This window comes from Saccoglossus kowalevskii, chromosome 5, assembly GCF_978046115.1.
Source record: "Saccoglossus kowalevskii chromosome 5, keSacKowa6.1, whole genome shotgun sequence".
In the NCBI taxonomy this organism is placed as follows: Eukaryota; Metazoa; Hemichordata; class Enteropneusta; family Harrimaniidae; genus Saccoglossus; species Saccoglossus kowalevskii.
The window spans coordinates 24,337,630-24,365,236 of NC_140645.1; the positions used below are offsets into that span (position 1 = coordinate 24,337,630).

The 27,607-nt window shown below is 33.8% G+C and overlaps 1 protein-coding gene across 1 annotated transcript in view; it reads left to right on the forward strand.

Annotated features, from left to right (window-relative positions):
* LOC100369762 (ATP-binding cassette sub-family G member 4-like) overlaps positions 1-26,611 on the forward strand; it is a 64,829-nt gene extending 38,218 nt beyond the window's left edge. Inside the window, exons 2-13 of the mRNA XM_085499253.1 lie at positions 2,509-2,626; positions 3,755-3,944; positions 4,506-4,651; positions 5,412-5,535; positions 6,744-6,858; positions 14,495-14,760; positions 15,292-15,390; positions 15,759-15,860; positions 16,386-16,554; positions 17,627-17,727; positions 19,743-19,901; positions 20,617-26,611. Coding sequence (XP_085355379.1) covers positions 2,509-2,626; positions 3,755-3,944; positions 4,506-4,651; positions 5,412-5,535; positions 6,744-6,858; positions 14,495-14,760; positions 15,292-15,390; positions 15,759-15,860; positions 16,386-16,554; positions 17,627-17,727; positions 19,743-19,901; positions 20,617-20,964 — 1,937 coding nt within the window. The 3' untranslated portion in view covers positions 20,965-26,611. The remainder of the gene's footprint in view (positions 1-2,508; positions 2,627-3,754; positions 3,945-4,505; positions 4,652-5,411; positions 5,536-6,743; positions 6,859-14,494; positions 14,761-15,291; positions 15,391-15,758; positions 15,861-16,385; positions 16,555-17,626; positions 17,728-19,742; positions 19,902-20,616) is intronic.
* Positions 26,612-27,607: the final 996 nt, after the last annotated feature.

The window sequence follows — 27,607 nt, forward strand, 5'->3', positions numbered from 1 at the left end:
TTTTTTGTTTTGTGTTTGACCTTCAAAGCTAAAAAATACAATTTGAACTCTTGCAATGATGCCAAGAGAAAAATGAAAGTTTGTTGACCTTCAAAGTCAGCTTGCCCTATTAATACAATATTGACAGCAACGTTTCTCATATTTTTATTGTCAATCGTATTTTCCTTCCAATGTGTTTGCTAAAAAATTTGAAAATGTTTACAGTCCCTCTCCCCAAATAATTTGTTTAATAATGGTTGGGTTCACTGCATCATTCTAGACCAGGAAATGAATGTGCTATCCCATGATCCTTTGCTGATAGTTTGTTAACCTTTTGATAAGATGCCAAGGGGGTATACAACATTGAAAAAAGAAGATGGAATCATTATATGTATATATTTATATATTTATTTTTTTCCTCGTTTCCTGAAAATATTAATCATCCTGGAATAAATAATTCCTAAACTGAAATGCTATAATACCATGTTTGTGTTTTGTGTAAAAAGTTTGTTGACCTCAGATTATACTGTATTTGCTAACAGCTATTTGACCTATAATGACTATTACTTTTTAATGTGAAGGAGAGAATCAGATTCAATTAGCAGGTTAGGCTTTTTTTAGATAAAAGAATTGATCGGTTTCATGATGGTTTTACTGTTTTTATGTCATGTATTATTGAAACACAAGCCAAGGAAATGTACACTGCATGGAAAGTTTGTTCACCCTTTTTCGTGGGTCATACCATATATGCATAGGTATGAACCAGCTCCAGCTTTTCCCTGAGGGGCTTGTTTTCTGAGGGGCACACTTTGGGTGCATGATTCTTTTAGGTACCTGTTGCTGCTGATGTTAATGATAATTTTAAAATTATTTTTAAACTTTTCCAAAAGAATAGAATTAAAAAAAATATTGAGAAAAAATTCTTTCATCAAAAAATAATTTATTTTTTTGACATAAATTATTCAATAAAACAATTCATCATGATATAGAATTATTATTTAATATTTCACATTATAAATAATGCAAAACAATTAATATGATTCTGTTTTTTTTAGATTGTTTAATAATAGATGTTTTTTTAAATTTAATTTTTCACGGAAGTTAATTATTCAATTGTTCCCATTTTTCAATTATTTAGCTTGTTTTATTCTAGTAAAGTTCTCCCATATTTTTAAGTGCTTTCCTTCCTTTCTGTATTTGTATTGTCTGAATATTTAGGTCTTACACTACAATTAAACCAATGGAGGGCGCTATAACAGCTTAGCAAGGCTATGTTACACATACAGACAATGAGTACCCAAAGTTTTAAAAATTAAACAAGTGATTTGTCTAGTTTTTAAAATCAAATCAAATAATATCTTCCATATTTTCACAGATGTTGTATTGGCAATATTAAAAAAGTTGACCAACCTGTCTACTCACTCCGAACGTACATGCATTAGTCTGCCATTTGAAAACAGCTGATTTCTGACTACTCACTGTAAACGTATTAGTCCGCCATTTTAAAAACAACTGATTTCTGACTAATCACTCTAAACGTATTAGTCCGCCTTTTCACAAGCCTAAAATCTGTTTACACTAGCACCATGTGAAAATACAAACATCCAGTCCCTCACAAAAAGTTGTTTTCAAAACAGAGTGGATTTAATTAGTGAATGCTTATGAGACCTCTCACCTTGTTATAAATTTTAATTGCAGCACAAAACCTTTAGAATTGTTGGTACTTCTTTGTTTATTTATTCTAGTAGATGTACTTGAGTACAAAGAAACATATATTGAAATAAAAAGCATTTATTGACAATAGAGGGCACTCTTCAATATTTCTGTGAGCACATTATTCTCTGGGGCGGAGCTACGTCACAAGATGTTCTATGTTGCTAAGATGCACACCAATGTACCATGTATTTCTATGGGCTTTGCACAAGCTCCTGTAGAACGCAGACTAAATTCGATAAAACAGTAAAAACTCAACTTCGAAGTAATCCTGGACAAACAAATTTATATATTTTGGACATACAGGGGGTAATCTTGTGACACTGTTCAAGGGAGTCTCAACAACCATCTCAGAATACCGTTTTCTGAAAGTTTTCGGCCTTTGTTTTCACCGTGATGGTTGCCAGGCGGTGAAATGCCCGGATGTCCGCCCCCGAAAATATCAATGCTGTCAAACAAAACACTCATGAAGGGGAAAAATGTGTTTTATTAAAAAACTTGCACCTGCTTTTTTTTTTAAAACATGAAAATACATGCTGTTTTGTATAAAGTTTATTTTTTACTGATTTTTGATGAGTTGAATGTAAAATATAGAAAAAAAGGTATTTCCATTGATTCAGCTCTTCTGTGAAAATAAATGTTGAAAATTTACTATGTTGAAAATGTAAGCTGTCTATCAGATTCTTACAGTATGAGTTATGCAATTGTAGAGCATACAGTTCTGTAATTCAGATTCCATTTTTTGAAAATAAAACACTAATTGGACACTAGAAGGTGCTATTCAACACAATACATGATTTTCTCTTCCAATTTCAGATCAGAAATTAATCCTAAAGAACATAGAAGGGAAGTTCGTGTCCGGTGAATTATCAGCAATAATGGGTCCCTCTGGAGCCGGGAAATCTTCGCTCATGAACCTGTTAGCTGGCTACAAGTAAGTTCATCCTATTTCTTACTGAAATCTTCTGCATAACTGCAGATATTTCCACAATTTTTTTCAGTGAGAATTTTTTCATGAAAAACAGATTTAAAAAAAAAAGATTTTTGAAATTTTGAAAAGCTATTTCCCCTGACTTACTATAGTAAAATACAAGGATAAAAAATGTAGGGTAACTGAACTGCATTGAAGTCTTTAAATCTATGTGTGCCAAAGTCAACTTCAGGTTCTATTAGTAGTCTGCTCATTTCCTCATTAAATATTGTGAAAATGTCAAATTATTTTATCAAAAAATGTAATGTTTTTTTTTTGTTTGGTGAAAAATTAAGATTGAATTCAGTGAAAAGTACTGAAAATGTGAACAAATTAACTTCAATTTGAACGGTAAAAAAATTTTGCACTCAAAAGGTCAAATTCTGAACCCGTGTTTTATAAATTTTTACCAATTTTTTGTTTTATTAAAAGGAAATTGTTTCCAACTTCATGGAGATCAATAATTATGTAACATTTGAACTGACCAATGAGCATGAGGTATTTCCTTTATCTTGTGTGACATTTGCATAAATCTGAATAGTTAATGAGATATTACTACCACCATACCTAGGCTATGGAGAAGTGGTGTGTACATGTACATATAATTTTTTTTTAAATAATTTTGTTCATTTCTACTATATAAAACATTACAAAACTCAAAAGAAAAAGTCAAGGTCACAATGAAGTACATAGCTATTTGACGACAGATAAAAAGAAATTAACTTTGAAAAAAATAATAAAAAATAACCAAAACTTGGTGTGTAAGCATACTGTAAAATACTTTATTTTAACTGGAATTAATTTTAGCTGAAAAGACTAATTGGGTATTTTGTATTGAATTTATTTTCACTGATTTTTGACAAGTTGAATGTAAGTATAGGAAAAAAGGTATATTCGCTGGATCTTATTTTCACTGAATCATTCTTTCAGCGAAAATAGCGAAAATTAATTCCAAGCGGAAATAAAGTATTTCACAGTATTTAATATTTTCTTAAGAGGTATGCAGCACTATAGATTTTTGAGTTTCAATTTTAATCAACAATCTCATTCCCATACTTAATTTAATTAATTTGTTTGTTTTTTTGTGTCTAGGACAAGATCGGTGAAAGGTCAGATCTACATTAATGGTAAAGAGCGTGATCTTCGTACATTCCGCAAGATGTCTTGCTACATAATGCAGGACAATCACCTCCTGCCAAATCTCAGCGTTATGGAGGCCATGATGGTGGCAGCAAATCTCAAACTGCCACAGAAAATGAGTTCATCAGAAAAGAAATTGGCGGTCAGTTTATAACAACAATGTATATTAAAAAAAAATAATGTACTGTAAAATACTTTATTTTTTTTAAGCTGGAATTAATTTTCATTGAAGGACTTTTTGGGTGTTTTGTATGGAATTTATTTTCATTGATTTCTGACGATTGAATGTAAAAAATATGAAAAAAAAGTATATTCGCTGGGTTTTATTTTCACTGAATCGTTCCTTTAGCGAAAATTAATTCAAAGCCAAATTAAAGTATTTTGCAGTACATAATTTTTTATCAGAATAACCCACATATTCTGTAGAATATTTGGGGCTGAACATTTTTGTGATACATTTCACAGAGGAACGATATTGCTGACTAATTACGTTCATTTCAATGATGTGTTTTTAATTTTCAATATTTGCTCATCAAATTAATCAAGATACCATAATCATATAGATCAACACAGAGGGCGCTATTCTTTCACATTTTCAATGCCACTAATTTTTTTTTCATGTTTAACCAACATTTTGAGAAGATTTTGGGAATGAGTGCCCGTTATTGTTATTATTGAAATTATAATTTTATTCTTTTCACAGGTTGAGGAAATCTTAAGTCTACTTGGTTTATCAGAGAGTACTAAAACAAGGACCAAAAATCTGTCTGGTGGACAGATGAAAAGATTATCTATAGCTCTGGAACTTGTCAACAATCCACCAATCATGTTTTTTGATGAACCCACAAGGTAATCATGTGACATTATTTATCAATGCTTATTGGTCACAAATCCACCAATCATGAATTCACAAGGTAGTCATGTGACATTATTTATCAATGCTTATTGGTCAACAATCAACCAATCATGCCCCCACAAGTAATCATGTGACATTATTTATCAATGCTTATTGGTCACAAATCCACCAATCATGAATTCACATGGTAGTCATGTGACATTATTTATCAATGCTTATTGGTCAACAATCCACCAATCATGCCCCCAAAAGTAATCATGTGACATTATTTATCAATGCTTATTGGTCAACAATCCACCAATCATGAATTCACATGCATGGTAGTCATGTGACATTATTTATCAATGCTTATTGGTCACCAATCCACCAATCATAAATTCACAAGGGAGTCATGTGACAATAATTAAATTTGATTATCACTGTTATATAACATAAGGTTTATCTGGACTGTGATCGGTATATTTGTAACATGATAGTGACATCACTATAATATTTATTAAATGTATTCGAGTGAAAGTTATTAATTTAATCAAATTCTATTCAATTCACTGAAATCTGGATTTCAAATAGTGCAAAGTTAAAATATGGTAATCTCTACATGTTTGAAATCTCTAAGATGATTGGGTATCTAAACTAGTACCTAAGCAAAGTCTTCCCTGATTGGTTATTAGATCATAGAGGTAATCAGTTTAGTCAGATAGTGTCATTGTTATAATATGAATAACAATAATATGTATATATTTCTCTGTGCAGTGGTTTGGACAGCTCATCGTGTTTACAGTGTGTGTCTTTACTGAAGTCTTTAGCCAGAGACGGTCGAACTGTGATTTGTACGATACATCAGCCAAGTGCTAAACTATTTGAAATGTTTGACAAGGTAAGTACATGTACATGTGTGCAGTGGGGAAAGAGGGCGGGGGGGGGGGGGGGGCTGTAGGTAACGCTAAATCCTGAAAGCTACTTAATTTTCCAATTTGATGATTTATGGAATTTAAGAAGACAAAATATTAAGATAGTTGATTAGTCTTGATTAGTGATTTTTAGTAATTCATGAAATTTGCAAAAAATTGTGCTTTATACAAAATTTTGGTAAAGCAATTGACAGTAGTATCTGTTATTTCTCTATTTATTTTACATATCTATGAAAGCATTCTCAATTTTATAGATTTAAGCCAGACATGTAACCTTTATCTCCATAGAAACCCATTTTGTGCATAACATATTCAACAAATGACAATTTTGACAAAAAATAGTTTCCAGCCAAATTAATTAATATCTACTACTTAGACTGATCAGTATTTCATAGAGGGCTCCCTTCATACATTATGCAAAAGAAAACTTTGATATAAAACTTTTATTAGTTCATTGAGGGCTCCCTTCATAGATTATTTCAAACAACTTTAATATACAACTTTTATTAGTCCATTGAGGGCTCTCTTCATAGATTATTTAAAACAACTTTGATATAAAACATTTATTTCATAGAGGGCTCCCTTCATAGATTATTTAAAACAATTTTAATATAAAACTTTTATTAGTCCATTGAGGGCTCTCTTCATAGATTATTTAAAACAACTTTGATATAAAACTTTTATTAGTCTATTGAGGGCTCTCTTCATAGATTATTTAAAACAACGTTGATATAAAACATTTATTTCATAGAGGGCTCCCTTCATAGATTATTTAAAACAATTTTAATATAAAACTTTTATTAGTCCATTGAGGGCTCTCTTCATAGATTATTTAAAACAACTTTGATATAAAACTTTTATTTCATAGAGGGCTCCCTTCATAGATTATTTAAAACAATTTTAATATAAAACTTTTATTAGTCCATTGAGGGCTCTCTTCATAGATTATTTAAAACAATTTTAATATAAAACTTTTATTAGTCCATTGAGGGCTCTCTTCATAGATTATTTAAAACAACTTTGATATAAAACTTTTTTTTCATTGAGGACTCCCTTCATAGATTATTCAAAACAACTTTGATATAAAACTTGTTTCATAGAGGGCGTCCTTTATGATTTATACCAGTATCTCAGTCTATCAGAATTAATGTAATGTATTTTGAATTCCTTGTAGCTCTATGTACTTGGTGAAGGACAGTGTTTGTATCAGGGTTCTGTCAATGGTTTGGTACCTTACTTGAAACACTTGGGCCTGACTTGTCCACCTTACCACAATCCAGCTGATTTTGGTATGTATAAACTATTCAGCCGCAAATATAAGTATAATTAATGTGGAGGGTATTGGCTGAATATTACCAATGGATTGTATGCTAATTATGTATACCATATTTGCTCTATTAGAAATGTATCTTTAATGAAAGCACAAATTAAACAAAAATGCATTTATTAATACTTGATGATAAAAATTGATTGATTATGATAGTTATTCAGCTTTACATCTGACAGTGATGACATCATTGAAATAATTCCACAGTTATTCAGCTTTACATCTGACAGTGATGACATCATTGAAATAATTCCACAGTTATTCAGCTTTACATCTGACAGTGATGACATCATTGAAATAATTCCACAGCTATTCAGCTTTACATCTGACAGTGATGACATCATTGAAATAGTTCCACAGCTATTCAGCTTTACATCTGACAGTGATGACATCATTGAAATAGTTCCACAGCTATTCAGCTTTACATCTGACAGTGATGACATCATTGGAATAGTTCCACAGCTATTCAGCTTTACATCTGACAGTGATGACATCATTGAAATAGTTCCACAGCTATTCAGCTTTACATCTGACAGTGATGACATCATTGAAATAGTTCCACAGCTATTCAGCTTTACATCTGACAGTGATGACATCATTGAAATAGTTCTACAGCTATTCACCTTTACATCTGACAGTGATGACATCATTGAAATAGTTCTACAGCTATTCAGCTTTACATCTGACAGTGATGACATCATTGAAATAGTTCCACAGCCATTCAGCTTTACATCTGACAGTGATGACATCATTGAAATAGTTCCACAGCCATTCAGCTTTACATCTGACAGTGATGACATCATTGAAATAGTTTCACAGCTATTCAGCTTTACATCTGACAGTGATGACATCATTGAAATAGTTCTACAGCTATTCAGCTTTACATCTGACAGTGATGACATCATTGAAATAGTTCCACAGCCATTCAGCTTTACATCTGACAGTGATGACATCATTGAAATAGTTCCACAGCCATTCAGCTTTACATCTGACAGTGATGACATCATTGAAATAGTTTCACAGCTATTCAGCTTTACATCTGACAGTGATGACATCATTGGAATAGTTCCACAGCCATTCAGCTTTACATCTGACAGTGATGACATCATTGAAATAGTTCCACAGCTATTCAGCTTTTCATCTGACAGTGATGACATCATTGAAATAGTTCCACAGCTATTCAGCTTTACATCTGACAGTGATGACATCATTGAAATCGTTCCACAGCCATTCAGCTTTACATCTGACAGTGATGACATCATTGAAATAGTTCCACAGCTATTCAGCTTTACATCTGACAGTGATGACATCATTGAAATAGTTCCACAGCCATTCAGCTTTACATCTGACAGTGATGACATCATTGAAATAGTTCCACAGCTATTCAGCTTTACATCTGACAGTGATGACATCATTGAAATAGTTCCACAGCCATTCAGCTTTTCATCTGACAGTGATGACATCATTGAAATACTTCCACAGCCATTCAGCTTTACATCTGACAGTGATGACATCATTGAAATAGTTCCACAGCTATTCAGCTTTACATCTGACAATGATGACATCATTGAAATAGTTCCACAGCTATTCAGCTTTACATCTGACAGTGATGACATCATTGAAATAGTTCCACAGCTATTCAGCTTTACATCTGACAGTGATGACATCATTGAAATAGTTCCACAGCCATTCAGCTTTACATCTGACAGTGATGACATCATTGAAATACTTCCACAGCCATTCAGCTTTACATCTGACAGTGATGACATCATTGAAATAGTTCCACAGCTATTCAGCTTTACATATGACAGTGATGACATTGAAATAGTTCCACTGCTATTCAGCTTTACATCTGACAGTGATGACATCATTGAAATAGTTCCACAGCTATTCAGCTTTACATCTGACAGTGATGACATCATTGAAATAGTTCTACAGCTATTCACCTTTACATCTGACAGTGATGACATCATTGAAATAGTTCTACAGCTATTCAGCTTTACATCTGACAGTGATGACATCATTGAAATAGTTCCACAGCCATTCAGCTTTACATCTGACAGTGATGACATCATTGAAATAGTTCCACAGCCATTCAGCTTTACATCTGACAGTGATGACATCATTGAAATAGTTTCACAGCTATTCAGCTTTACATCTGACAGTGATGACATCATTGGAATAGTTCCACAGCCATTCAGCTTTACATCTGACAGTGATGACATCATTGAAATAGTTCCACAGCTATTCAGCTTTTCATCTGACAGTGATGACATCATTGAAATAGTTCCACAGCTATTCAGCTTTACATCTGACAGTGATGACATCATTGAAATAGTTCCACAGCCATTCAGCTTTACATCTGACAGTGATGACATCATTGAAATAGTTCCACAGCTATTCAGCTTTACATCTGACAGTGATGACATCATTGAAATAGTTCCACAGCCATTCAGCTTTACATCTGACAGTGATGACATCATTGAAATAGTTCCACAGCTATTCAGCTTTACATCTGACAGTGATGACATCATTGAAATAGTTCCACAGCCATTCAGCTTTTCATCTGACAGTGATGACATCATTGAAATACTTCCACAGCCATTCAGCTTTACATCTGACAGTGATGACATCATTGAAATAGTTCCACAGCTATTCAGCTTTACATCTGACAATGATGACATCATTGAAATAGTTCCACAGCTATTCAGCTTTACATCTGACAGTGATGACATCATTGAAATAGTTCCACAGTTATTCAGCTTTACATCTGACAGTGATGACAGCATTGAAATAGTTCCACTGCTATTCAGCTTTACATCTGACAGTGATGACATCATTGAAATAGTTCCACTGCTATTCAGCTTTACATCTGACAGTGATGACATCATTGAAATAGTTCCACAGTTATTCAGCTTTACATCTGACAGTGATGACAGCATTGAAATAGTTCCACTGCTATTCAGCTTTACATCTGACAGTGATGACATCATTGAAATAGTTCCACTGCTATTCAGCTTTACATCTGACAGTGATGACATCATTGAAATAGTTCCACAGCTATTCAGCTTTTCATCTGACAGTGATGGCATCATTGAAATAGTTCCACTGCTATTCAGCTTTTCATCTGACAGTGATGACATCATTGAAATAGTTCCGCAGTTATTCGGCTTTTCATCTGACAGTGATGACATCATTGAAATAGTTCCACTGCTATTCAGCTTTACATCTGACAGTGATGACATCATTGAAATAGTTCCACAGCTATTCAGTTTTACATCTGACAGTGATGACATCATTGGAATAGTTCCACAGCTATTCAGCTTTACATCTGACAGTGATGACATCATTGAAATAGTTCCACAGCTATTCAGCTTTACATCTGACAGTGATGACATCATTGAAATAGTTCCAAAGCCATTCAGCTTTACATCTGACAGTGATGACATCATTGAAATATTTCCACAGCTATTCAGCTTTACATCTGACAGTGATGACATCATTGAAATAGTTCCACTGCTATTCAGCTTTACATCTGACTGTGATGACATCATTGAAATACTTCCACTGCTATTCAGCTTTACATCTGACAGTGATGACATCATTGAAATAGTTCCACAGCTATTCAGCTTTACATCTGACAGTGATGACATCATTGAAATAGTTCCACAGCTATTCAGCTTTACATCTGACAGTGATGACATCATTGAAATAGTTCCACAGCTATTCAGCTTTACATCTGACAGTGATGACATCATTGAAATAGTTCCACAGCTATTCAGCTTTACATCTGACAGTGATGACATCATTGGAATAGTTCCACAGCTATTCAGCTTTACATCTGACAGTGATGACATCATTGAAATAGTTCCACAGCTATTCAGCTTTACATCTGACAGTGATGACATCATTGAAATAGTTCCAAAGCTATTCAGCTTTACATCTGACAGTGATGACATCATTGAAATATTTCCACAGCTATTCAGCTTTACATCTGACAGTGATGACATCATTGAAATAGTTCCACTGCTATTCAGCTTTACATCTGACTGTGATGACATCATTGAAATACTTCCACTGCTATTCAGCTTTACATCTGACAGTGATGACATCATTGAAATAGTTCCACAGCTATTCAGCTTCACATCTGACAGTGATGACATCATTGAAATAGTTCCACAGCTATTCAGCTTCACATCTGACAGTGATGACATCATTGAAATAGTTCCACAGCTATTCAGCTTTACATCTGACAGTGATGACATCATTGAAATAGTTCCACTGCTATTCAGCTTTACATCTGACAGTGATGACATCATTGAAATAGTTCCACAGCTATTCAGCTTCACATCTGACAGTGATGACATCATTGAAATAGTTCCACTGCTATTCAGCTTTACATCTGACAGTGATGACATCATTGAAATAGTTCCACTGCTATTCAGCTTCACATCTGACAGTGATGACATCATTGAAATAGTTCCACTGCTATTCAGCTTCACATCTGACAGTGATGACATCATTGAAATAGTTCCACTGCTATTCAGCTTCACATCTGACAGTGATGACATCATTGAAATAGTTCCACAGCTATTCAGCTTTACATCTGACAGTGATGACATCATTGAAATAGTTCCACAGTTATTCAGCTTTACATCTGACAGTGATGACATCATTGAAATAGTTCCACAGCTATTCAGCTTTACATCTGACAGTGATGACATCATTGAAATAGTTCCACAGCTATTCAGCTTTACATCTGACAGTGATGACATCATTGAAATACTTTCACAGCTTTGCGCCTTTATTCTGATAGTGATAGTTCATCTTTTACTAACTCAGTCGCTTTATTGCAGTCCCACAATGCTTTGCAGTGTTATTGTTGAATCTAGCAAACTTGTATCTTGATTATGCAATCAATGAAGATACTTTGGCAGTCTTATGATAATTTTTTTTTTATATTAGTTTTTGTGCAGAACTGCTGAAAATCGTTTTAAATTACTAATTTAAATTATATGCAAAATATTTTCTTCATTCCTCTGCATCATCAATTTGTGAGAAATCTACTTGATTATATATTCCTTAGATGAATTTCATTTATGTTTAAATTCAGTAAAAACTACTACTATGATAATGCGTTGTGTTCTCATCGTGCGCTTTTTCTTAAGGTGACTTATTTTTTTTTTTTGTTTCTCATGACCTAGCTCTGAGTAAAGTGGTTTGGTGTAACAATAAATGTTTTCACCATGATAATTTTTCAAGTATTTTTTATTTTAATTGTGAACTAAATGGACATACTACTTTAATATTTGTTAGTCACTAAAAGTCATGTAATTTGTAGCTGTGAGCGTTTCTCTGCGTCCTTTGCTAGTGTTAGTGACTTTGGAGAAATGTTGTCTTCCCAAGCGCAATGAAATTTACCAGCAGTGAAAATTAAGCAGTTTACAGTGGTTTCCCATTGGCTTGTATCAAAATTTATAAAAAAAAATTATGGTAATAATTGTTCATTTTTTTAGTCTCTTTTATGAAAATAAAAAATTGCTAATCTTAATCAATTTAGTGGAAATTCGTTCTCACTTTTTTGAAGTTCAATTTTATGAATAAAATTAAATTAAATTGTGTTAAGTTGATGATGCATATCTGCTGCATATCTGCTGCATCAATGAATCAACATGGCTTGGTCATGAGAAATAAAACAAAATAATGAACCTTGGTTTATCTCACAGAATCTGACATGTTACAGTGCCCTCACACTTCTATTAATGTCTATTGTGGCACTTATCTCGCTCCATTGACTGACGATATGTATGCTACCGCAAATTTTTTCTTCACGCTTTACTCTTATAAAATAACGTCTTTCATGTTGCAGTCCGATTATACCATTTTCATAATTGCCGCATCAATTTGATGAGTAACCATGACTACATGCATGAAATAATATGAAATTAACCCTGCATGTTTACTTTTATAACAGTTATAGAAGTCTCGTGCGGAGAGTACGGCAATCATCTTCCAGTCCTTGTCAATGCTGTGCGAAACGGTCGATGTGAAGCGTTTCACAGGCAGTACCAGTTACAGTTAAAGGCTCAAGAGAGTGTGTATGCTAATTAATTCCCTGCCATGTCTTTAACGATCTCTTTCCTTCAACCCTCTTCTACCCCTAAAAATAAAAAAAATATTGGATTTTCATACAAATCAGGTTTGCTGCATGATTTTTATAAATCTTGGCCTTCTCCTGAAATGTAAAAAAAAACTTGAAACCATATTTTTTGGGGGAATGTGGTGATTGAATCTCCCTGAAACATAGTGGGTAATATTTTTGTCCTATTAAAGCTTAATGTTTTTATAGTAATTAATTAAAAATAATTATTTGCGACATCTAGTAGCGTCACATGATATCAGAACAGTTTCTATAATTGCATCAAAATTGTTGTCTATTTTATACACACTGTATTATACATTGATAATTGAATGTATATTTTAAGCTGTTTTAGGTGGTCCTAGACTCCCTAAGCTTCTGGTTAAGTTACATATTGGATTCTAGTATCAAGTGACCATACTTGAAGTCTTGCAAATCCTTCCTCATATCAATACTAATCTAAATTTTCAACAACCCAGGACTGTCTTGGATCATTTTTTTCTGTATATCTCTCCATTCAATAAGTTCATGTACTAACAAAATTTTTCTAATTATTTTTTTGTCAATATTTTATGGATTTTACAATTTACTACAAAAGCCATACATGTATATTGATAAGAATAAACAGATTTTCTCATCCAATACATTTAACATTTTTTTTTTTTTGACTGGAGTTCAAAATATAATTATAGCATATGTTGAATTACAGAAAACAATGTATGTTATCATCTGAAAGTAAAAAAAGAAACTAGAAAGTTCTTGTCATTATGTGTTTTTCAAGTGCTAGAATATAGTAACATTGGATTTTACATATTTGGGTTACCCCGGTAACTGCAATGGGTTCACGCTGTTATGCTTTGTGGATTTTGTATGGCGTGTGTTAAATTGGTACATGTGTATAAGGTCAATTAAAATTTGCTGAATGGCTATATTCTGCTATGTACATTGCATTGTGGGTAATATTTAGTATCCCTTGCTGTTGTATTTTACTTAAAAGTCAAGTTTAGTCATCATTTTCTGCTCACGAACTGCTCCTGGTTTTAAAGTAATCTAGTAGTTTTATTAGATGACCACAGGATACCATGAAAAAAAAAAAAAAAAATATTTCTATTATTTTTATTTTGTTTCTATTATATAATTTCAAAATTATAGCTGTTGTATAGTTAACTTGTGTTGTCATTTTCCTGGGACATGCAGTGCTATGTGATTTCTGATTTTACCTGAAACGTCATAGACGTTTGCGAAACAAACACAGTGGTTTACCCATGTTAAGCAGCTGTATTTTACATATTATATACATCACATGGGACCCATATCAAACACTGCATTGTAGAGATTTATCTTCCTTATCTTTCTGCAAATTAACATATAATAATGAGTAAATAAAGAACAAATTAACATTGAATTCAACACTCTTTGATATACACTATATTTCTTTACTTTTTCCTTTACTCATTAGTCATTGAAGTGACCTGTGGCGAGTACGGCACCCAACTACCGATGTTGGTTGAAGCGGTTAAAGATGGACGATGTGCATCTTTTGATCGTCAATATCAACGACAGCAAAACCGACCACAGAGTATATACGATAATTACACGCCTCCCACGTCAGCGTCGCCGTCATCGCCGACAACTCCAAATCAGCCGAATGGAATCCTTATTGGTTCCAGTAGTGCAGAGAGTTTTGAAAGTAAAGGAACCGGTGACCCTTCACCTTCAGTAGAGGTAAGGTCAAATGTCAAATGCTGAAAATGCTTACTATATGAAATTTATTTGCCTCGTTAATGATTTTTTCAAGTAAGAAGTTGGGTTTAATCAGCAATGCCTCAACTGTCAGTCGTCACATGTCATATTTTTTCCAGATGGCAGTATTCCAACTACAGTTATTGTTACTATTGAGAACACTTGAGCTTTATCCCAAACTTGTCACCATACATTTTTATAATGTATGTGTACTATTTGTATATACTGTATGTATGAAAACTTTAGTAGAAGCATAAACTTTAGGTATAGTCAGTCAAGTCAAATCAGGGTTGGCCTGTCATGAAGAAAAATACAGTAATGTTATCGTTGTGACAACTCATTAATTACTAACTGATAGGTTTTACTAAATCTTTGTAAATATGGTAAATTAAATGTCACTCGTGACTTTCATCAAATTGTAACAAAAAAAAATCAGAGGGAGTTCTGGGTAAAATATACTACATGTGATGTTTCACTTCATTTTGTCCCATTTCCTCATTTGCATATGCAAAGATCCAGAATTGCAAAGCAGTGCAGGTTGTCATGACAATGGATTCTCGTAATGGTCTCACCAATGGTACCATCTCATCTACAGAAAGCAACAAGTACCAGGTAAAAAGCGATTAGCTAGAAATGCTAGCGGCATTTGTTCTGTGTATGAATGTTAATACATTATAGTGTTCATTATAGTGGCTTAGAACTGCTTGTGGTAATTTTAATGGTTAATAGTTTTGCATTTTCTTTGGATGTGCTTTCTAGTAGTTACATATACTGTTATATACTGTTTGTGGTGCATGGAAATGTATATATTTCACAGTTAATTTAAATGTCTAATCTCTAGTATACGTTGAACCATTTTCAAAATCAAATGTTGGGCAGCTAAATATAACAAATTTGCTATAATTTACTTGATAGATCAGAGCGATATTGTGAAAATTGACGAATAAAGGCTGACTAACACTATTATGTTCATTTCACAGACTGATGTTCAAGTGGATGTCAAACATACATTTGCTACAAGTTCATTTTTACAATTCTGTATACTGTTTCACAGAACATTCCTCACAATAATCAGGGACCAGGTAAGCTGTAATTTTCTAGTCTCTGTGCGTGTCACAATGATTGGTGAACAGGTTTTACTCTTCTAATTATGTGTATCTTTAACCTTTATATTAAACCGTCATTTTGGGGATCCCAACGATTCCAGAGTCATCAGTCACTAGATCAAATCTTACCTCGAGTTGGAGTTGAAAATGGGTTGACTACTTAGTGTGTTATATACTCAATTGCGCGACCAAAGCAGGGCAAAGACACCTCATATAAAAAACACTTTTCACCACAGTCGCTATGTTCCACATGTACACTTCATCTCAAGCTATTATTTACGACACAGTCACCTTGTCCCGAGTAACTTCGTACCACATGTGCACTACAGTTGATATTAAAACAAGAAGGATAAGAAACATTTCAAGTAGTATTTGGGTTGGTATGTGCAGAAAGTAGCGATACTACTGTATATGGTGTCTTACATTATGATTATACATGGTCCCCAATCAGGAGCGTAATTGTCGTATGAATCCTTCATTATATTATTATTTTTATTTCAGGTGTTAACGCAGATGCGTATTTTATCACACATAGTGATCGGCATCATGATTGGATTGTTGTACCTTGACATTGGCAATGACGGCAATAAAGCTTACAGTAACTGTGGATCTCATTTCTTCTCTATACTTTTTTTGATGTTTACCGCTCTTATGCCAACCATTCTAACATGTAAGTACGCGCTATCCGAGGTTATCACGAGAATACCACAAAGTATGCAACGCTACATCAACTGATGCGTAATGGATGGCGATTATGCATTTCCTAAATAGCGCATATTTTGCAGTACTGTAGAATATTTTATTTTCAGTTGGAATTAATGTTTGCTATTTTCGGTGAAAGAATGATCCAGCGAATATACTGTTTTTCCGACATTATACATTCAATTTGTCAAAAATCAGTGAAAATAAATTCCATACAAAACACCCGAAAAGTCTTTTCAGCGAAAAATTAATTACAGTTAAAATAAAGTATTTACAGTTTTGTTTGTTTCACTTATTTTGCCACTGCACAGCGCCCTCTGTTGACGAATAATTTGAATCGGCAAATTTATTGCACCACAAAATATTTAACAAAAAAATTGCATCATTACCAAATTTTTAAAAACCAATTTGACCAGAAACTAACAACTATATAGCAGTACCCATCTTATAAACTGCATACGATTTCTTCCACTATAGGTAGCTGAAGAGAATTTTTAGCTATAGGAACAGGCTCAAAAAATTTACCCATTTTTGTGCATAAAATATTTCAGTGTAGTGCGCCCTCTAAGCAGGTATGACATGCCGCTGACTCACAATAGTATGTCACTGACAGAGTTGACATCATTCATCGTGGAAAAAAATTCTTACTATAGTTAATATAGTTATGAAATTTGGTAAAATAAAATTTCATATTATTCATATTTCAACAAAATAAGTAGAAAATATGAAGAAAATCAGGCGGCACAGCATTTTTATTTGTCCCTCAAGTCTCCTTTACAATCTTTCAATTAACCCATACAATTTTTTGTTGACACTCTCCACAGCTGACTCAACTTGGTTTTATGGGATTGCATTTTGATTCAAGATCCCTACAAAGTCGTTCCTATCAGAGGGTTCACTGGTTCAATGACTATACTTTTTTTAATCTTGAGTTCTGTGAACAACAGCGCAAATAAAAAAATGCCTAATAAAATGCAAGGAAATTTGTTGATCTGTTTTAATGGGTGACAACTATTCAATTTTATTCAATTTTATTTCAGTTCCGGTGGAGATGGCAGTCTTTGTGAAAGAACATATGAATTATTGGTATAGCTTGAAAGCATACTATCTTGCTAAGACTATGGCTGATGTACCATTTCAAGTATGTACTCATTTTTAAAATTATTTCATTTTCATAGTAATATTCTCAGAAATCACATAATTTTTTTCCAAGCGCATTCTGAATTAATATCAGAAAGTGTATCTCATAAACAGGTAGTACGCATGAGAAAAAAAAAATAGTTCCGAGTTAGACATTTTGAATAAAGTTATGTTTTGAAATTGTCTCAGGTACACCTGCAGAACAAATGATGCATGTTCATACAATGTATTATTTTAGTATTTAAAGTGCCTGTGAAATGGCTGCTATTTTCATGCCTAAAATTATCCATTGATACATAAATATTATTAATTTTTATGTTTCTAAGCATGAATTATTTTTTTTAAGTGAAAAAATGTGTTTTAAACTCAGTCTACGGCAACTTTATTTTTGTGTATTTTAAAATGAGGCTCCTCATTAGCTTCTCATTTGCATACAGAAATTCCCCTTGTGACGTCAGAAGGGGAAGTCGCATGGCAGCTTGCATTGCCGATACGTGTAAATAAGGCAAATTTCTTGTGCAGTTTTCTTGTCTTTGACTAAATTGTCACTTATGTACTTGTTCGTCGAGGAAGATGGACCATAATGAACACATAGTATCAATTTTTGTTGCATGGGGTTGAGTTAGATGCGAAATATGTTCGTTCTGGTGTAGCTGGTCACCGTGATCGTCACAGACACCGGCGCACGTTTGTACACTGTCGCTGAACAAAATAGAATTTGACGTCGGAATTATCTCGTTATTTAGCAGGTTACTAGGCACGTCACTACACTGTTTTATTTCATCGATCGTCTGAGTAAAACTTTCAAAATTAAAATAAAAGAGAACATATTCTGACATTCTAAACATTAGACTATAGTGATCACTATAAAATAATTAAAAAAACGACAAATCACAGTTACTAAATAAATGACAGCCACGTGGAAATAAATTGACTTTTTGTTGAAATAGGTGAACGCGTAATTTCATGTTTGTCCAACGCTTCGTTTTCGTGTCACTGTCAAAATTATTGCTACGGGTACCTTTTACCTAACAGGAACTAAACAATAAAACGATAAGTGGCTTTCGTCCACTGATGTCGCACCTTCGGATCAATTAGAAACGTGTGAATACATACACTATGACTATACGTTTCACTGCAACTGCCAACAACACAACACAACACAACACAACAACTAAAAACTCTCTCTCTCAAAAAAATAAAATAGACAAAAAAAGAAAAAACGCTGACCGCAAAAATGTATATCGTTTAAAACTAACTGAATGACCAGTGTTCTTACGGCCCGGGGGTATGACTTCCTCTCACATTTTTGTCATTTGGTGGTGCACTTTTGGCGAGAGTCGGAAATCGGGAAACAGTCGACCGTTTCAGGATAGGTGGCGTGGCTACAACACGAGAAATATCCCAAATTTACTTGGATACGAGTAATCATTTTCAGCAAAAAAATCAATAAATGCCCATTTCAGTGGGACACAGATCTAAAATGGGAAACGTGAGGGTGGGCATTGCACAGGCACTTTAAATGGCCACCAGTCGGCCAATCTGTATAACAAAATGTCAAGTCTTTGTACCTTCTTTGAATATCATTATTGTACATCTAAGAATTGATTAAGTATGACTAAAATGACCACCAGTTGGCCATTGTGAAAGCCTATCACAAACTTTGTGATTTAACTTTTTTGGACGAAAATGGTCATCAGTTGTTTAAATTTCATCAAAATCCAAAAACATGCAACCAATTATGTCTTTTTACCTGTGTACTAAATTTGAAAAAAAATCAGTAAAAATCTTTCTGAGAAACCAGCAGCAAAGTTCTGTAATTGGTCAAAACTCTAAAATAAGCAAAGTTGAAAAGAATGCTAAATAGTTGCATGTACACATTTTTGTAGCTAGACGAATAATCAGAGTAGGCCGTAATTTCAGAGAACTGAAAACAGCATAATGTGATTGATCTAAATTTGATTTAGGGTTCATATGAATTGAAATTAATAATTTATTTTATTAAATCTTTTAAAGATTCTCTTTCCGATGATTTACGCTGCTATTGTTTACTGGATGACATCACAACCATCAGACGCTGTACGATTTATTTTATTTCTCTGTATCATTACCATGACGGCACTGGTGGCACAATCACTGGGACTCTTCATAGGAGCAGCCTCTACATCTGAACAGGTAGCACTACACAATCCTTGGCATGTTTATAACGGTCGTCTCTCATTAGAGAGGCTCTGAATTGGTCAGGTCCATCTATTGTGAACTGAAATATATGTCAATACATTGGCAACTTAATTCAGTTTTATCAGCCCACTGCTGACTATTTGCATTCCAAGACTCAGTTTTGCATTTATGGGATTTATCATCGGTGGATAATACATATCGTACCACGGTTTGCCTTGCAAATTAGTCAGCTATAGTCACTGCATGATAAAAGTGATTTAAGCGCTATGAATGTATTCAAGGCTCATTTTTTCAGTATACTAAAACATGTCTTTTTAGCTAGCATGTTATTTTAGCTAATTTAGCTCATCTGTAATTTCGCTAATTCGTGATGTCACTGATTAAAAATGAAGTATATTTTCACAATCAGATTGTTGGCACTTCAGCTAAATTAAGATTCGGTTACCGTAATTCATGCATGGAGTCAAATTCGCTAAAATGTCATGTAGCTATTTGAACATGTTTTACAGTATGTTTTCCTGCAGTCTTCCAAGAGTCCAGCATTTTGAATCGTGAATGTGCTGAATAACGTGCATTTCACACTGTAACCTGTTACTAATAATGAATGCATTCACCGAATACCTTAGCATCCTTAAAAGTGAAATTTTATACAAGGTTATAGATTTACGTTCGTTTTTGGCTAATAATTGATATTTTATCAATATTTCAGGTCGCCACATTTGCGGGTCCTGTTACCGCAATACCGATTCTTCTGTTCTCAGGATTCTTTGTGTCGTTTGACACTATTCCACCCTACTTACAGTGGATTTCGTATTGTTCGTATGTACGCTATAGTTTTGAGGGCGTGCTTATAATTATCTATGGCATGGACCGTGGTGCATTAGACTGTCACGAAGAAGTACATTGTCTGTTTCCAAATGCCGAAGATGTACTCCGAGGACTAGATGTTGAAGACGGGAAACTTTACATCGATTTTATTGCTCTCTTTGGCTTCTTCATCTTTTTCAGACTCTGTGGGTATTTTGTTTTACGATATAAATTGAAAGCCGAGCGATAAACAATTTGGTTTATCGAACCATGCATCGTTAAAAGTTCTGCACACCACTAAATTTTAGCTTACTAGAAATTAAATCATTTATAAAACTTAATAATAATTTTACCAGACTTGGTAAAATCTTAAAAATTCGTCCCAGAAAAATAAGCAATTTACATTATTCAGCAGTTTCTGACACTGCCATAGAGGGCGCTGTTACTAAGGAATTTCTATTCTACATGAGTATTTACTGTTTACATTGAGGCTCTGTTGAATTCATCAGCGATGATTCAACTGATGAATTTATAGAAAGTGTCTTTTTAAAAGCAAACAAAGTTATATTATTTATTATAGTTTTTTTGTCATAGCCGGTGATGTCACAAAAGTACACAATGATATAATGAAAGAGAGAATATTCTAATCAAAATCACTCAAGTCTGACATTACACCTCATTGTTGCAGTGTATGTAGTTAATAGTTAATCACAACAAATGTGATTATTTTATATAATTTGGCGTGTTGGTTTTTACATATTTATATTTTACAAGCCGAATCGTTTGAGTTAGTGCGCCCTCGACAATTGATTCACTCCTATGTACTAATGTCTGAATCCACCAGTGAGGGCGCAATAACGCAAAAAGTTCTAAGCAGCAGTGCATGAAACAAATCAAGAAAACAAAAGAATTCTAAATGTTTGTTTTTACCTGCAGTAGGCTGATCATAGACTGCGTCTTCTATGGAGTCTATGGGCTGATTCAACATTTACAACTTTTCGAACAATACATTTTAAAACTTAAACAAACTAATTCTCTCTATAAAAAAAGTATAATCTGAGAAATTTGATTTCTGGTAAAGTCTTTTCCAGTTGCATGTAATGTAGAAATACAGCAATACAAAATCCTGTGCCTGATCCAAGATGGCAACTTTGTGAATCCAAGATGGCCGTCCGGTGGGACATTTCTTCAATACCTTAGTAGGATGTCCATGTCCATGTCCAAGCACAAAAGAAGTTCATTTATATGATTAATTACAGACTGCCCTCCATCCAATTAGAAAAGTTATGTACATGTATTTACTTAGCATGCTTAGTAGCTTAACAAATTATCTCATTCGCTAAATTCCAAACAAACAAAAATGAATATCATTACTTATTCGTATCTATAAACATCTTATGAATTTGAAAGAAATGTCCCAAGCAAAATTCGAGTTATGAAGGTAAACCTTCACCATGGAAACACACAAACTAGGTTGATAATGTGAAATTGCCGACTTTCAGAAAAAATCGTATTCCATTTTCCATATTGAAAATGTGGCGAGAACTACATTTTTCAAATCGGCCTGAACTGTGTTGCCTGACCTGACCTTACCTGCTATCAAGTTTTGCCAAGTTCTTTATAATAGGGTTTCGGGGAACAAAACAACCTGTATTTTGTATATTTTGACAATAACATTTTATCAATATGTTTGTAAATATTTGGGACTCAAAGAATATCTAACTAAGTTAGCGGATAAACAGCTGCCAGCTCGAGTAATCTCAGGGATAGTAACTGAACTATACTGTGAGAGGGGGGGGGGGTTATACATGGGTAAGAATATCATGAAAATATAATCTATAAACTAAGTGAAAGGAAAAAACAAGTTTTCTCAGTTTTCCTAATAGTCACCTAATACTGAATAACAAATTGTACTGGAACAAGCGCATGTTTAGTCGTATCAAAACAAGCAACGTCATTGTAATGAGGTACTACATTATTTCAAATAAAAGAATTCTATACCCAACCCTAAAAGTTTGTAGTGCTTTCCACTGAGTGGAAACTAATTAACAAATTATAACTGACATAAAATAATTTCATTTCATGTATGTGCTGGTCTTCACACTGCCGTTATTGCTGCCATGGAAACAATCAATAATATAGGGGGTGCGAAATAGACAATTTGCTGTTTGGTTTTGATGCACATTACGTATGTAATAGGATTACATAAGTAGCTTGTATGCGCGTATCAAGTTGGCTCGTGTTGTGTATGATCACTGTCTTGTGCATCCAAACAAATAAGCCAAATGTCTATGATAAACAAACATTCTGACGAAAACACCATGTGGTGCTGAATCATAATAATTTACTTCATGTGAATTGGGCAGGAAGGTTCGAGTTTTCTTTTCTTTGCTGGAAAACGCAAAGATGCTTTGCAACTGTATTTGGCAATGCAAACTGCTGCAAGGACACATTGAGCCTTGTCTGCAGTTCTTAAATATTATCTACCCCAAATACATATATTTATTTTTTGTAGCACGTTTTTCATAGTAACTATGATTATGCAAAATATTTGTTGTTGTGCTTTGGCAGGAACTGACAATGTCCCTGTCATGCTGTTGTCTTGGTGATGTTAGATGTTGAACAGTTAGTGTTTTTATTTTTTCACATGCAAGCAATAGGTAAAAACAGGACAAACAAAGGTCATAGCATCGTAGTCGCGTCAAACATCGCGTGGGATTCGACAAACGCGAAAGTATTTCGGGGACATTTCCATGCTTAATAATGTGCTGTCCACATTTGATAATAGGCAATTTCGATTAAGTATGGGTATTCGGAAGCAATATTCCTCTGTCGAAGATCGGCCGGTCAATGTAAGCTACGAAATAAAGAAATTCTAGTTCAAAATCAAATCGTTTGATTTTTGCGGCAGACGTTCGACGCGCATCTTTCATGCATCTCGCGAGATCTCGCAATTGTACGGAAAATCACCTATTGGTCTGTACACTTATGCGCACAGCGTGCAAGTCAATGGAAATATTAGTATACTTTCTCTATTGAGAAAAAGAAGATTTGTACATAATACTTGCAGCTGGTTTTTACTGCATTAGATACATTTTTGTGTTTAGTTAAATCAGATATTTACTAGTGTTTATACTGTATTTCTCAGTTTTTATTCAAATACACCTTTATGTATATATATATATATATCATGGTAATAGCCATGACTGTAATTTTCGGTATCTCGAATACAGCACGCTTGTTTGATTATGCAGAGTTCATATTGCTTTCATTCTCCCGAGGTTGACAAATTGGATTATCTATATTACAAACTACACTTTGTTGCGAACATAATAAGTTAATATCCCATAATGCAAGTAAAATTCTGCCATTTTGTGCACTGCTTTTTGATGAAATGCAGCACAGTTGTTGTTTACTGTTTACATGTGATGCAAAAAATGCCTAGTCTCGAACTTTACCCGTGATGTAATGAACAAAACCTTAAAACTGAGTGCTCCCAAATCATACAAGTTTCTTATTTGAGATACTGAGACTGAATGGCATTGGGGTTTTGTCTTTAAACATGTGCCAGCTTATTTGGAAAACAAAATCTTGCATGTGTTGCGTTAATGATTTCAAACAAATGTGGAACTTATCAGATGTAATGATACATTTGTACTGAGCTGAAATATACATAAAAAGTATATCTTGCATGAGACACACCAACCATGTGATGTGTCATAAGTTGTTGTTTGGTTCCATTATTGTGGACTATTCCATTCTTAAGTATATAAGAGTATAGATGGACTATTCCATTTTAGACTAAGGTGGAGCTATATCTTGATGTCATCTGATTTCAACTTCTATTATCTTTCAATATTTTCTTTCATTAGAACAATTTCAGAACTCATTTATTGATAAATTATTAAGTTTTAAATTATATATTTTATGGATATATTACAATTATGTTTCTAATTGTTCTATCAGGCGAGAGATTTCTCTTGATTCGTCTTGTCTTGTTTGCATTACAATTGTTTCCATCTTTATCAGGGCCCTGTATTGTGTTTTGAAATAGGTTGCTCCCCAATTTGGGGTCCTCCTTCCCTGTGTCACACAATGGTACAGTCCATTCTATTGTATATAGTGTATGAGAATCTGGCTTCCTTATACCAGGAAGCAGCTTCTCTATTTTCACAGTAGTGTTGGCACTGTAGTTTTTTCGCCTCCACTGTTATCATTAGTTTAAAAAACTGCCCATAAAATTTGCATTGCCACCCCCTGATTTAGGGCAATGATGTTATTTGATGGAAAATAACGGAACAATCTATATTACGGGGGTGGCTGCTTGGTAAGGGAAGGTGGTTTTTTTCAGTTTGTTATGTCTGTTTTGTAAGTTAATATTCATTGTTACAATTTGAAAAAAAAAATACATACGTTTCTCCAATTGTTTTTTGTAAAAGTGGAGATAATTTTTTGTTCTTTGTTAGCATTTACTTGTCTCTTTAGCTGAACAAAAAATTGTAGCATGATTTTTTCTGTTCTATTCAACAGGGTAAATCATGATCAGTGATTCAAAAACTCGCACAAAGTTATTTTTCCTTAAAACTACCTAGTTTTTGTGCGAGAAATAAAAATACAAAAAAAACAGTACTGCGATATTTGTATGCACCTATATATACAAGTATATATATATCTTATTTTTCACTTCTATAAGTGCAATAGGTATGATAAAAGTAAAAATTTACTGTCATTTCAAAAGGCTTGTATGTTCTTTTTTATTGTCACAGAGTTTTTATGCTTGTCTTCACAAATTCACATCCTTCACTGACATATAGCATGCCCTCACAAGTTTCAAAGTATAAAAACAAAAGATTACAACTGTTGAACTAATGGAGTAGTTTGGGGGAGGATTCCCAAAATAGCATGCTGGAGATAGCAATATGAAGGCGTGGTATTTAAAATAAAAAAAACTTGTATACAAAATTTTCTGTCACAAATATAAATGATGGATGGTTGTATGCATTGTGAAATTAAAATTGGATTTTTTTTTTATTGGGACCAGCCATATAGGCTGTAATAATAATTCAAAAATCGGTGAAAGATTGTATTTCTTAAAGTTTTATTGTCAGAAAAGCTTAGTTGAAAGCCCTTAACTTAATTGAATCTGGAAAGCGATAACAAGCTATACTGATCCAAACCTGAAATATTGTGTCATTTATGAACAGTTGATTGTTCTCACTAGAGCAAATTTAATACAATATACACGGCAAGTCTTTGTTTATAAATAGAATCAGTACTCAGAGTGTTAATAACCTTTGCACCTAGAATGAATTCTCATCAAAAATATTTGCATTTTGACATATTAATCCACGATAAAATTAATTTTGAAGCCCAGTTTTTGATTTCACCTGTAATACAAATCACTGAGCAGAACTATGAATTTAATTTGCATAATATGTACATTTCATTCATGTATTGTGGCACCAATGGTTTCAGAGACGGAAACATACAATTTACAAAGCCATCTTATGATTATGGTTTATTTTTGGTATTTCTACCTGAATATGAGCGTAGTCTGACACCAATTTTAAATTTCTGATTTTGATGCATCTGTGGACCAAAATAAATAAATTGCTCTTTTGTTCCATCTGTATATGTTATAATTTAATGTGAAGCCATTTGTTTCATTTAAATTCTGATAGCATCATGAACTCTGACCGAGGAACAAATAAAAACTATCTGGGTTTTTCAAATGTAAAGATCTTTGAATGGGCGTTTTTCTTTTAAATGAGTTTTGTCGTGTCTTGGTTGATGTTTAGTTTGATCAGAAAGTCTCCGAATTGCTCATTCCCATTCTTGCACAGTTCATATTCCATTGTATTAATCTTTTGAGAATAAAGAGAGGTATGAACAAACTATAGATGTAGCATGATATTTAATTATTTTATTGTTGAATTTAATATTATTTACCGTATATATGCTCCACCGTTTAGGAGAAATAATCTCCTGCCTCACCTTTAAGTTATAACATTAACCAAAACAAAAGTCTGCAATAGTAATGATAATGCAATGCACCTTTCCTATAAATAGCGTCTCCTAGTGACGAAGCGCGTTTATCCTCGGGGGGGGGGGGGGGGGGAGCTACGTCACAGACGTTCCACGTTGCTAAGACGCGCACCACTGTACCATGCATTTCTATGGGCTCTGTGCGCGCTGCTGTGGAACGACGGTCGAGCCGGTGAAAATTCAAGAAAACAACACAAACTCAACTTTGAAGTAATCCCGAACAACCAAATTTATATATGTTACACACGTAGGGCTAATCTTGTTACACTGTTCAGGGGAGTCTCAACAACCATCCCAAAGTACCGTTTTCTGAGAGTTTTTGGCCTTTGTTTTCACCGCGATGGTTGCCAGGCGGTGAAAATGCCCGGATGTCCGCCCCCTGTTTTGTAGTAGGCTCAGGTAATGAAGACACCGAGTGGGTATAATTTACCGTTAAAACAATCATTGAGGCCGATGCATTTTAATGTGTTAAGGAGAAGGATATAAACAAGTAGATATTTGATATTCATCACGCTCACAACAAATGAAATTCACGAAATGTATCAATGGCTCCGTTTATTTTGTCGAAGGTCTACGCGTACTTGGTTTTGGCTGTAAACCTGAAATAAATGACGATAGTTATTGCGCCCTCTCCGCCGGACTACGCCCGAATACGTCTGCGAGGGCGCAATGAATATCGCCGACCATGTAGTGCTAACTTTCTTTTTGTTATGGTGATATCCTTGTGACTGGCTATTTGAATGCCTGAACTTCTTGAACTGCAACATAGACATCGTTTCTATAAAAACACGTTTGTGTTTTTTTTTTATTTGCAATTTATTCAAAATAACCTTGCACTCAACAAAATG